We start from the raw sequence: 13,332 nt of genomic DNA on the forward strand, positions 1-13,332 counted from the left end.
TGTCATAAACATTTTGAATGAAGCCAAAGTGACTCCCTAATTCTACCTGCACTTCCATCCCACCCAACAAGCTCACAGCACCTTAGCTCACAGGAGGCCTCAGGCCACCAAGCCAAGTGGCCAGTGCAGGCACAGGCTGGTGCCCTCATACCCAAGACACTCCTCAGAGGCACCTGCTCCAACCCCGAAGGCGCTGACCTTGGAAAGTGTGAGGAAAGTCATGGCAGTGGGACGCTTAGGGGAGGCGCTTTTCTCCTGGTACCAGGTTTTCTGGAGAAAGAGCAGGTGGCAATAGCCAACCGTGACCTGTCACTGGGGGTGCTGGGAGAGGGGCTTCTGGTCACCATGTTCTCTGGTGTTTTCTCCTTTTAGCCCTCCCACATCCTCCCCCAGGGGCAGACCCTCCTGAGTCCCTTGGCTGGGCCTGGGCCTGGGTGTGAACACAAGCCGCCGTGGCCCCTGGAGCCACCCCGTGGTCCTGCTGTGGATGCCAATGTCTGCGCTGTCGGTGCCCGTGGTCTCTCTCACCTCGAGGGCTAGCGCTCCCCCTGCGGCAGCCCCCAGCCCTCAGCTGCCCCTGCCCAGAGCAGACAGGGGGAGCCAAGAGAAGCAGTAACAGCAGCGCCCTCCCCAAGTCCATGCCCCCAGGGAAGGTGGCTGCAGCACCCCCAAAAATGCCTGATTCTTCTCAGAACAGCTGACCCAGGCTGGAACTTAAAAACCTACCGAATGAAAACCAAATGGAGAAAAGAAAGGAATGAGGAAATGAGAAGAAGCATTTCTTCTCCCCAGAGGTGGGGTCTCCCCCTTAGAGCCCCTGTTGTGCACCCAGCTCCTCCCTCTGCGCCCCTGGGGTGGGGCGACAACCACCTCTGCTCAATGGCACTGAAGGTCTGTCCCCCTCCTGCTCCTCCTGTCTCAGGAGGCCGGCCCGCCTCATCCTCAAGCCGTGTCCTCAGACAGGAACGCGGGAGACAGCCTGTCTTTCCCACCCTCCTCCTCCAGCTGGACCCCCGTCTCCATCCACGCTGGAGGTTCCCAGCACAACACCTTCAGAGAGCCCTCACAGTGCCCAACCCTGCGCCTTTCTGCCCGAGAGCATCACGGTTTCCAGCTCAACCTGAAGCTCCACAGCTGCACCTCGCCTGTCGGAGATGCCTCACCTGTCCTCAGGGGCGAACCTCGCCTGTCATCACAGGCATGGCATCCAGCTCCCCACCTGTCAGCTCCACGGCACACCCCCACCTCCCACTCGCGCAGTTATCAGTGGGCACTCCTGGGGAACCACGCCAGTCCTCACAAAGAATAAAATGTCCGTTTTAATTGGCTGGTAAAATACGTCACAAATCATTAGTATCTTATAAACAGAAACATTAAGTTACATACAAATCCATGTTAAAAACTGCCATTCGGTGAGTGTCCCAAAGTTTATTTTTTGTAACATATTTGTCCACCATTTTTTCTGCAGCGAGTGTCATCACTATCTGCCATCTAGACTGAGTCTGAAGGACAGTCCTCGCGCGCAAGAAGACGGGCACAAGAGCGCGTGGTCATGCGTGTCTGAACAGTGCTTTCCAAAGCCGGCGCCTGCAGCTACGAGGGCTGTCTGGGAAAAGTCAGCAGGCACCTCCCCTTGCATTATAGGACGCTCCCCACCCCAAAAGCAAGCAGCCCCCACCGCTGCTTCTAAGGGCTTCAAAGAAACACAGTGCAATACTGCTTGTGGGGCCCAGGGGGCGTCTGCACAGCCCAGCGCCTCCCATTTTAAGCTCAGCATTCCTTCCCCACCTCTGCTTTCTTTTAATCCTATGTCTATTGACTTTAGAAAGAGAGGAAGGAGGGGGGCAGAGAGAGAGAAAAAGAGGGAGAGAAAGAGAGAAAGGAGCATTGACTGGTCATCTCTTTTATACACTCCAACAGGACTGAACCCACAACCTACGTATTGCCCTGACCAAGGATCGAACCTGCAACCTTTTGGTGTACAAGACGACATTCCAACTAATAACTGAGCCACCTGGCCAGGGCCTGTCCTCGCTTTCTTTGGAGGACCTGTAACTAGCTTCCATGAGATGTACCCCATTCCCTTTTGTGCCCCGCTGTGGCACCCTCCCCTTTAAAAAGTACAGGTTTGGAGATTCTGAGTTATTTTGTATCAAAGGGCTAATTAAAAACGTTAAGAAAAACAGCTCGAAAATAACGCACATTTCTATTTTTAAAATCTTCCCCAAGCTTCCACAAGGGGTGGAAAGTGTGGATCCTACTTTTCAGCCCCACTGACAGCAAACACCACCTGTGCTTGGAGCGGGGATGGGGTGGACACCCAGCTCGGCCATCAGCAGCTCGGGAGCATCAGCGCAGGCTGGGAGCGTGTCTCGGCAGCCAGCAGGGGTGGGATTCTAACCTCTGGGGGAGAGACGTCTGGAACTCCCCCCACCGGGAGCTCTACAGAAGGACCCTGTACCCCTAAAACATCAAGAGCACCCTCAAATTGGGATCTCCATGCACTTCTGCACTTCCTGGCTACAAAACTGACCCTCCAGCCAGGAATACCACCAACATCAAAAGCTGAAACCAGGAGGCCACCTGCCCATGGGCACTGGGCCAGCAGGCTCACAGAAAAAGAATAATGCTCTCAAGGTCCCAGCTGTGCCGAAGCAGCGGGCTCCCCGGGCAGGCGCCACGGAGACCAGCAGAGGCAGTGGGGCACGACGAGAGAGACAGAAGCACTCGCTCTGCAGAGGGCGAGATGGCCCCTCGGTCGGTCCAGAAGGGCCAGGTCGGGGCGCCCGCCCACCAGTGCCAATAAAGTGCGTCGCAACCACAGAAACAGCCCCGGAGTCTCAGAAGATCAATGAGCTTGATGCTTGTCCTCTGTGCCAGTGGAGGAAGCGCAGGTCCCTCCGCTTCCTCGCTCAGCCTTCTTGTCTTTGTCTCCCCCCTTTGCAGAGACTGCGACTTCGCTAGTGCAGCCCACGACACCGTCCTGGGACAGGGCGCCTCCAGGCTTTAAATGGAATGGGTGGAGACCTCCGACTGCTGCCTGATGTAGCTCTGGAAACTCTTGTCTCCGATGGGGTGTTCCCTGCAAAGGGAAGCGGGAGAGGAGAAAATGAGGTATAGTCTCCTCCACCGCCAGCGCTCATCTGCACTTTTACTTAAGTCTTTTCTTCTATCTATATACGTAATGCATATCCTTTGTCATACATGTGAGAAAGACAGATAAGCAAAGGAAGAATCAGCCCAAAGCCACCCGTGGAAGCACCAGTGCGACCCTGGTCACAGCGTGGTCACATGTGCACACATGATCGTGCACACCGAGCGTGTGCAATGCGCCCCTTATGTGATTTAACCCAATGTTCCCAGCATCGGTGAGGCTCTCCTGGCCTTCTGTTCTTGGGGCAGCAGGAGGCATGCAGCATGGCTGGATTGTCTGCAGGTGCAAGGCCCATGGGGCAGACGGGACACAGGCAGCCAGGCTGAGTCTGGGGGTGCTGCACCCCCAACCTTCTTCACAAGATGCTGATGGGGCCCAGTCCAGAGCTGGCCTCCAGAGACAGGGGAAAAGGTGCAGGACGTGCTGCAGGCAGGGCTGCTGGCCCAGGAAAGCCTAATTTTGGAAGGGAATGAGCTAGGGAGGCAGGAGGCAGGGCGGACAGGAGAGGCGGGGGCCAGGAAGGGAGGAGGTGCTGCCCCCGGGACACCGCCCAGAGGACGCTGAGGAGTGGGGTGCGGCCCTGCTCTGAAGGAGCCAGGGAGCCTGCGCAGTCACCCGCGCTGCACACAGTGGCTCCAGGGCAGGCCCCACACCCTCCTCTTCGCTGGATCTCCCCGCATCCTTGCTGAGACCTCCCATGCAAGGGCGTGCCATACTCACTGGCTCCCGTATTTGGTCTTCTTGAACTTGTCCCTTTTGTACTGGGCGTGCTCCTGCTCCAAGGCCCCCACCCGGGCGATGACCTGCTTCAGTGTCTTGTAAGTCTCCTGGGGATCATCGATGACGAAGGTCGAGTACTCCTCCTGCTCCGGGCCGTCGTACACAGATCTGCTCCCACAGGCCTCTGCATCGTGGGGAGCAGGGCGGGAGGTCAGTGCGAGTGGAAGCGCCCAGACAGGCTGCTCCCCGGAATTCGCAGGAAAAGGCTGATCATTCACACACAAATGCACCCAGAAACAGGAGTCATTCCCACCGGTCTAGCCAACACCGAGAGGTCCCGCCCATACTGAGCACCAGAAAAGCCTGCAGAGCCAGAAAGCCAGGGCCCAGGAACTGAGGCTTCTGAGGATCCAATGCCCCAAATGCCAGGGCCCCAGCCTTCTCTTCTGACCAGCCCTCCTCCTGGGTGACCTGCATCTGTCCGTGCTGCACTGGCTCACTGAGCCAGAAACCGTGGATGTCTGTGGGCTCCTGGGCACTGGGCCAGGCTGGCCCAAGGGCGTGTGGGACCACACGCAGTCGGTCTGGGCAGATGAGCTTGGACATGTCCCCTCTTGGCCAGTCTGTGCTAGCAGTTTCCTAAGACCCCCAGCACCCGCGCCTGCTCAGCAGAAAACTTTCTCACTAGGCACCTCGCTCCTGCTTGAAGACCTTGCTGTGGCCTTTAGTCATCCACAGGAAGGATCCAATCAATACCTGAACTGGAGCAGGCCCTCTCTTGTTCCCAAACACCTATGCTGAGCCCTATGCTCCAGGGCAACAGAGAGACCAGGTGGGAAGACGCATGCTGTGCAGGGCACCTGGCCCAGGTGGACCAGCAACAAGGGGGTGGCTTGTCCTGTCAGCTCATTATCACAGAAGCTCTGGTGTCCACATTACTGTCTTTACTTCCCACTCAAGGAAACCTCTCAATTCTAATTGAAAAATCACAAGTCTGTGCAAAGGAAAATGGGAAAGATGTAAACTTTCAAAGGAAAAGGGAGCGGGCCATGGGAAGGGCAGGGGCTCTAAATGTGCAGGGCAACAGGCAAAGACAAGGAGGAGACGGGGAGGGGAGAGGAGTCTGGCGGCCCCCAGAATGCCGAGTCTGAGCTTAGCCATTTCCTCTTTGAAGTGAGCGAAGCACAGGGTGCCAGTCCCTGGAGCCAGAGGGCCTGCATTTCCTCCCTGCAGCCACCACTTGTCACTGCTTGGCTTTAGACAAGCTAGCTAAGCTCCAGAGCCTCAGTTAACCCTTCTGGGAAATGGGTCTCTGGGCCTGGGGCCCAGCAAAAGTGTGAGCTGTGGTTGCCACTGTCATAAAGATAGAAGGAGGGGACAGATGCAAAGGTATGTCACAGTCACCCTGGACAGGTCAAGAGAGCTAAGACCTGAATTAGCAATTGTTTGTGAAGCTCGTTAAAAAACCAGAAACTAAAAGATATTTCTCATCTGCAGCTAGGATGCACAGGATGAATCACCAAAGGCCCCGACCGGAGAGACCAACGATGGTGATGATGACACAGGTAAGGACACAGGCAGTGGAGACCCAGTCCTTCTCACCTCTGGGCTCTGTGCTCACCGCTCAGTCCCCGGATTAACCCAACGAATGGGCTTGATGGCACTTCTGCCCCAAGTCACAGAAGAGGAAGTCAGGGCTGGCCTGGTGCGTGACCTGCCCAATCCATCTCACAGCGGACGCCAAAGCTGGCTCTGAACCGAGGCCTCTCCACCCTGGAAGAATCCCATCCCAGGGCACCAAAGAGCATGCTCTGAGCGGGCAAGTGCTGGAGGTGACCTGGGAGGGGCCCTGATCCTGGAGGACATCTGGGGAGTAACGGGGTGAGTGGTGTTAACTGCTGAGACCATGAAGAAAGAGGAGCCCCTAAACCACGTGCACATCAGACGCAAAATCCTTGAATGCAGTAGTACTGATAATAATAAATAGATTATAAGCTAAGCTTGGGGAGGAGAAACTGAAACACCACCAACTAGAATGGATCACAGTAAGCACACACTCACCGCACTTCCTCTTTAACAAGGTCTATAAAACCAGGCTTAGGGAAATGCCAAGAGCGTGTGCATGTTGATTTCAGCAAGGCAACTAACACGCTTTTACAAAGCGGCCCAGGAACAAGATGCAGCACTAGACAACGGAACGGTTAATCGGGTGATTCGTGTGGACCATCCACGGGCCCAAGGACTCCACTGCCTCCCAAACAGATGCCTTCAGAAAGCTATAAACAATGACACCACACGTGGAACAGGGAGACTCAGAGGGGTTCACAGGCACATCTCGGAGATGCTGTGGGTTCGGTTCCAGAGCACCACAATAAAGCAAATATTTCAATAAAATGAGTCACACTAATTTTTTGGTTTCCCAGTGCATGTAAAAGCTATGTTTACACAGTACTATAGCCTATTAACTGTGCAATAACACTATGTCTGGAAACCCCAACATACATACTTTAATTTAAATTATTTTGTGGCCAAAAAATGCTAACCATCACGGGTGCCCTCAAAGAGAGGTGCAGGGCGCCTCCCCTGGATGTTGACAAAAATGTGGTCTCTGGGACTCGTCACAGAGCGAAGCATGAGTGGATGAGATCCGCCTACACTTCCCTGAGTCTTCACTGCAGAAAGCCCCCTGTGTCACCGGGACCCTGGCCAGGCGTCCCCAAAGCTGCCTGTGATCTGTGTGACAGAGGCTGGACCCCACCCTGTCCTCACCTTGCATCTTCTCCAGTTTGCTCATGTACAGGTTGAACAGGGAGTAGATGCGCTCCGTCTCTCGGTCCCCGTCGATGTCCAGCTGGATGTTTGCGGGGAGGCCGCTGCCCGAACACAGTGAGAACAATGGAAAGCACAATGCTGTTAATCCCGACACTAATTGTTCTAAAGATCACTAAAGAAGATGGAGTGATCCAACACTGAGCATATCCCCAGCTGGGCTGGGGCATTTGTGTGTGGTTTGTGAAATAATCTCAAGTGCTGAGAAGTGGCCATCCAGTCTGGGAGGACTGGCTGCCTCTCGGTACCCACAGACCTGCCAGGGCAGTGAGCAAACAAGGCAGACTCTTACTCTGCTGTGAAAAGAAGTGATCGGGAATAAAAATAGCCCTGCCAGGTGCACCTGGGCCCTGGGCCCGGAAGGGTCAGTTGGCTGCCTCAGGTAGGGAGCCGAGGGTCCCCTCTCTTTCTGGAGGCTGTGGTCGGCTCCTGCTCCTCCTGAGGGAGCAGCAGCCGCCCTTCCCCCAGACACAGCGCCCAGCCTCTCAGCAGAGATGGGATGGGGGCTCAGTCAGACTCCTGGGTGGGACCCAGCAGGGACTTATCCCGAGTCTCAGCTCCTTTGTCTGTGAAGCTGTGTTTTCTTATGCCCACCTCCCAAAGAGCTTTGGGGTGTCGTGTCCCACCCACAATCACAACATACAGCACTTGCTGTTTTCACAGGTCACATGGGACACAGGGACCGGCCAAGCTTGAGCCACCAGGCCTCCTTCCAGGATGGTGAAGTTGAGCCTCTAATGACCTTCAGAAGGCCCAGCTAACAGCAGGGATGGGCAAGAAGGGCCACTAGGTTTCCAGGAGGGGTCCAAGGGGGAAGGCCCCAAGGGGAAGGAGGGGTGTCAGTTGGAGAATCCAAGGGGGTGTAATCAGGAGGGTGGGATACTTCCAGACTCTTCTTGGAAGAAATAATACAGTAAGACCTGCCCCTGGGGGTCTTCTCTCTCCAGGGGCACCCCTCCTTCATCGCCCACCCACTCCCCAAGGATGGCTCTGACCCCCGGAAGGGACAGGAGAACCCACAAAGGCTCACAGCCCCTGCCAGTCTGCACAGAGTCTCCGTGAGGACGAGTCCAGGGGCACCCTAGGGGGCAGGCTCCCGGACCATTCAGAGAACAGCCTTGGAGACCCAGCCTGCACACGTGCAGTTTGCTGAGTGGGCAGGGACTGCATTTTAGCCTCAGTTTGACCCCTTGACCAAAAGGGTGCACAAGCTGGATAACTGTGTGGGGCGGCTGGGAGGGTCCAGGAGTCTGGAAAGGCGCAGACCTACCCGGTGCAGGGGGAGCAGCCGGGGGCCGTGTCTGAGGAGGCCCTGCAGCACAGCCAGTGGCCGTTGAGGTAGGCGGAGGGGTGGTAGACGGTGAGGCGCTTCTTGTTGCACTGGCTCACTTTGGTGAGGATGTCGATCCAGGCCTTGGCCTCCACGCAGTTGTTGGCCTGGATATATAGCGCTCGCTCAGGCTGGATGACCTGGAACATCTGAGGACACAGAGCACGGGCTCAGGGGACCGCCCAGCAAGAATCACAGGGATCATTATTTTCAATGCCTACCAGCCCAGAGGACCTAGAGGCCCAGACAAGCTCAATGGCTGCAGGGAGCGCAAAGGGCTTCTGCTGCCCCTGAACTTGAAAACAGAAGCCAAAGCCCTCCCCCTGAAGCACACAGGAGCAGCAGGAGCCATGGGGGACTCAGAAGGCCAATGTGACTCAGCTGGTCACCCACGGCCAACCTGGCCGAGGCACTTCCCTTCCGGGGCGAGCATCAGGGGTCTCCGTTCAAAAAGCAAAAGAGGAGCACTGCCTGTCTCACCCATGGGACCTCCTGAAGTTGACTGTGGCTGTTACACAAAAGGACTGGTTTCTTTGGGTGCCCGTGATTTTAAGCTGGTGTGGGCTTCTGTGGAAAGTACGCCACAGCTCATCTTGCCCACCTTCCTGTCCTCATCCCCAGATCTGCCGCAAGGCCTCTCCCCCCACCACCACTGACCACCCGGGGACTCTTCTTCCTCATTCCGGGCAGGTGTCACTTCCTCCACCAGGCTTCTCAGAGCTGCCACTGCCTTTCTTATTTATTGTCCATTCAACAAACATTCCCGAGCACCTGGTACTATTGTTCTAGGTCCTGGGGACACAGTGAGGGCAGTTTCTGTGCTCATGAGCTTCCAGCCAAGACAAAGTGCACACAGAGTGCAGGGGCTGAGTGAGGGTGCAGCTTGACCGGGGGCAGGTCAGTGTAGAAGCTCTGAATGGACAACCCTCTAGCTGAGATCGGAGGATGGTGAAGAGTTAATCAAGCTGAGCGGGGAAAGTGGGGACGGAACCTGCCCCGGGCAGCAGGGACGGTAGGTGCCAAGGTCCTAGAGCATCCCGGAGGGCCGGGTGCCCCCAGTAGGAGCAGGCTGGCTGCACACAGAAGTGGGGGCGGGGGGTGAACAGGGAAGGTAGGCAGGTGGAGCTGGGAGGCTCTCAGCCTGGGCCTGTCAGAGGCATGAGGGGAGCCAGGAGTCAGGATGGCAAAGAAAGATGACAGTGGCCTTTTCCAAGGGGAGCGGTCTGCGCCGAGAGAGGGAAGGGGCAGGAGTGATGGACTCTGGGGAAAGCAGCTGCGAGTCGCACACGCACTACCGCACAGGCCTCACGCTGCAGGGACCTGTGTGGGTCTCCAGCGCCCTGGGCAGGACAGCCTCTGAAAGGAGGTACTTTGCCCTGATTGTTCTGGCAGTCTGGGCCCTGCAACAGGGCTCGGAACACAGCAAACCTTCACAAATGCCTCTCAAATGGAAAGGACATTAACCCAGTGGTTAGTGTCACAGGGAAGCTGGCTCCGAGGAAGGCAACAGGAGAAAACAGGCTGATGAACAAACAATGCTAAAATTAGGGAATTATTCTAAACCTAAATTAAGGGCCTGCCAGACCGAAACAGCTTACAGATGGCGCCAGGACGGTTTCCACACTTGCGTCCTTCCGTGGACGTCTGAGAATGCCGCCAGCCGAGGGCACAGCGTTCCCAGGCCCACCCCCACCCCCTACCGGCCACCCGGTCCTGCAGAGGGCAGGGCACAGACACACTACAGGAAGCCTCCTGAAAAGGAGGCAGGCCTTCCAGCTCTCAGAGCAGGTACGATGGTGTGAACATCCCTAAGGGCCAGGGAAAAAAATCCTTATCTGCTTGCCCAAGAAAAGTCTTCAAACAGTCCTGCGAAAGGACAAGGAATCAAGTTAATTAAACAGGGCAGGGCCAGCAGGAGCTGCTATCCACTGGCTGAGCGCCCAGGGTGCCGCCACCCCCTCCATCTGTCCAGAAGGCTGGGGAGCTGATCTCAGACCCAGACAGAGATGGAAGCACCTTGCGACCCTTCAGCCCCAGCCCAGCCAAAACGTCCCCCACAGACCCAGTGCGGCCTCGGGCACCCACTGAACACTGGACCATGGAGCTGCGCCAACAAGTGAGAGGCAGACAGATACGAGAGGAGAGGGAAGAGGAGGGTGCGGATCCCCGTCCACTTCCCACGGGCAGAGCCTGACTGAGGTCCAGTTCTGTAAACCGAGAACCTGGCGTCTGCAGCAGAGCCTGCCGGGGGAGGAAATGCCGCTGTGTGCACAAAGCAGTGCGCCACAGGCCGGGGGCTGCGTGGGAACAGGCCACCCTCCCAGAGCAAGAGGACTCCAGCCCCTGGATAAAGTGGGGCCTTGGGAGTCCTTACTTTACAGTCCTAACAAATCAATGAATCAGCCTTCCCCGGGGGAGAAGGAAAAGCTACGCACAGGAGAAAGCCAACAAAAGTGGCGAGAGAATGACAAAGACTGAAAGTCATCACGGACGGGGAAGCATCTGGGACCAGGACATGACACAGTTCCGTGTAGCTCCCCATGGTCACTGACCACCTGTGTGCCCTGCCTCCTGACGGGCGCAGCAGGCAGCCCAGAGCACCTCCAGGGTTCCCCAAGGGACGCGTGACCTGAACACACGCAGCAGACTGCCCGATGCACCCAAACGGAGGGACGTCCACAGAACCAGCCTGTGTGTGCTTCAAAAATGCCACGGCCATGGAACAGGGGTAAAGACTGGGGAATGCTCCAGAAGAAGGAGATGACTGAGGAGTCACAGACCACGTGGCCCTGGCCTGCATGCCAGCGGGGAAAACACCGACAGTGTGAAGAATGTTATTGGAATCACTGGCGAAACTTAAACACAGACTGCGGATCAGCAGCACGGCCGCACCGGTGCCGGGCGCCCCGACTTGAGTGACACTGTAAGATCTCCAACCGGGCAGGGAGAGCCCGGCTGCTTTGCTCCAAGGTTTGGCAGCAGTCGCATGGACACCCAGGTGATGTGCGGCCCCCGAGAGGAGAAACGGGGGCAGGGTGTTGGAGGGAGAGCAGAGAGCCAGCCCCAGACAAGCGCCTGGAGGGGGTGCACTCACGTTCTTCATCTTGAAGGACTCTTCCTCCAGTCTCTCCACGGCCAGAATGTTCTCGATGGGAATGCTGTAGAGAGGCGGGTCTCCTGTGGTGACAGAGGCTAATGAGTGGGCAGGCCCAGGGGTCCATGCTGCATAGGGAAGCGGCACTAGGGTCTCCCTTCTTCGGTGAGAAGGCTAAGAAACTGACAGAACATGGGCTTAAGGGGGCCAAGGGGCCGTGGTCAGAGAAGGCCTGGAAGTGGGTCCTTTGTGGCCACAGAACAAATGAACCTCCTGCACTTGCTCCCAACACCCAACACCTGTACCCATCAGGACACTAAAGCCTCTCGTCACACAGGGACCACGTCCCCTCATTTTCGTGGGGAGAATAACTACTTTCTCGCCATTCCATGATCTTAATCTGAGCCATCTCTGACCCAGAAGAACACAACCAAAGTAGGACGAGACCCTCACTGCCCTGTGAGACCCTGCTTCCCCCACCTGGAGTGTGGGACCTGCTGCACCCGCCCCACTCCCCCGGGGCCACCTCGTGGGTGTCTGTCTCCGGCTCTCCTGTTTAAAGAAACGGTGCACTCTGAGGAACACACCTTGTCTGCGCTTAGTTTCCACCCAGAGAAGCAGACGGTAACCGCATCTGGGGCTTAAACAAGACTCGGGTCCCCCAGAGTAAAGGTATGTGAAAAGAAGGAAAAAAGCACATTTTTCTTGTTACCTTTGCTTTTCTGGTAGGTAAACTCGTGATTTGTCAGACGAAACCACCTTTTCTTGAAATTCTTCATCCCGAAGCGTTTCCGGCCCTGGGCCCTCTTGATCATGAACCTGCGGTGAGCAGCACACATTGGGGTGAAGGCCCCACGGCTCGGGCGAGCTCCCCCAGCCCCCCGGCCCGCGCCCAAAGTCAAGCAACTCGCCACTTTTGTATCTGCGATGCATGATGCAGGCTGTGGATTTTCAGCACCTTCTAATATTATTTCCAAGTGACAGGATGGAAGAATTCAAAGGCCTGTGCCTCTACTTTAGGGAAGTTCAGCCCCCATGCTGGTGTTAACTTTAAATAACAAGGTGGTGAAGGCGGTGGGTTTATGAGACCTCCGACGAAGCAGCCACCCCCGTCTCACATCCCACACTGAAAACACTGACGAGATGCTCTTAAAGAGAAGGCGCTGGCAGCGGGCTCAGAGCCACGCAGGTGTGTTCTGCAACACAAAGGCCGGCGCTGTGGAGCGCCTGCCCTCCAGCAGGTGCTGTGCTTTAGTGTCTCCGGACAGATGCTTCAGGAAGGACGGGCTGATGGAGGGGGAGGCAGGGCCTTGAACTCAGGCGTGACTGAGCCAACTGTGCAAGAATGCCTGACTATTCGGGGTCATTCAGTCTCTCACCCCCCTTTCCTCCCAATGACGGGCATTTCTCCACCACAAATTCGGCAGAGAATAGGCACAGAGAAATGAACATAAACGCCACATTTCGACATCCCCTGGGGGCAGTCTTGGGGAGTTGAAGAATGGTGGACGAAGGCCACGCTTCTCCTGGGCCTCGACAGCCCCAAAGGGTCTGGGCTGCCTGTGACGTGGGAGACCCCCAGCCCCGGGGGCACAGGCGCCCCACTTCGTGGCCCAGACGGACTGGGAGTGCCCCACCACCTGCACTTCCCTCCGGCCTGCCCAGTGGTGCTAGCGAGCCTTACCCCTCCTTAAGCAGGATGGGCTGCTCCACACTCTTAGGGTCTCTTCTCCCAGAGGACGAGATCAAATCTAAGAACTGAAGTGGGAAAGAAACCGGATTATTAAAAGGGGAAATGGCATCCTTGAATACACTCGCTCCCACGTGTAAATGATGCTACGGATGCTCCGTGTCCCTGTCCGAGACCAGAAGAGAGAGGGGAACCTGGGACACAGGCTCCAGGGCAGCAGGTGCCTCTGAGAATCAAGGGGATGGTGTGCTGGTCTCCGCTGTGGCTAAGAAGCTCCCAGCCCAGACCCTGACCTCCGCTGGCTCCTCCAGGGCAGGTCCCACTGCCCCCCAGCTGTTACTTGGCCAGAAAAGCTGCCAGGCTGCAGGTAACACCTGGAGGTCCCGCATTCCAACAGGTGAACCGAGACTGCACCTCCCATGGAACGTGAAGCAGCGCAGGCCCTCCCTCCTGGGCCTCCGGACCTCCCATCAGCCCTCCCTGTGGTTCTGCTGTGGGGTTGGGGGCGGGGGACT

The 13,332-nt window shown here is 56.8% G+C and overlaps 1 protein-coding gene across 1 annotated transcript in view; it reads right to left on the reverse strand.

Annotated features, from left to right (window-relative positions):
• Positions 1 to 1,296: 1,296 nt before the first annotated feature.
• Positions 1,297 to 13,332, reverse strand: part of RASA3 (RAS p21 protein activator 3) — a 117,200-nt gene continuing 105,164 nt past the window's right edge. The window contains exons 18-24 of the mRNA XM_028526700.2: positions 12,812 to 12,885; positions 11,840 to 11,946; positions 11,128 to 11,210; positions 7,974 to 8,182; positions 6,644 to 6,747; positions 3,875 to 4,058; positions 1,297 to 3,082 (exon numbers count right to left, since the gene is read on the reverse strand). Coding sequence (XP_028382501.1) covers positions 3,007 to 3,082; positions 3,875 to 4,058; positions 6,644 to 6,747; positions 7,974 to 8,182; positions 11,128 to 11,210; positions 11,840 to 11,946; positions 12,812 to 12,885 — 837 coding nt within the window. The 3' untranslated portion in view covers positions 1,297 to 3,006. The remainder of the gene's footprint in view (positions 3,083 to 3,874; positions 4,059 to 6,643; positions 6,748 to 7,973; positions 8,183 to 11,127; positions 11,211 to 11,839; positions 11,947 to 12,811; positions 12,886 to 13,332) is intronic.

This window comes from Phyllostomus discolor, chromosome 11 (assembly GCF_004126475.2).
Source record: "Phyllostomus discolor isolate MPI-MPIP mPhyDis1 chromosome 11, mPhyDis1.pri.v3, whole genome shotgun sequence".
Taxonomy (NCBI): Eukaryota; Metazoa; Chordata; class Mammalia; order Chiroptera; family Phyllostomidae; genus Phyllostomus; species Phyllostomus discolor.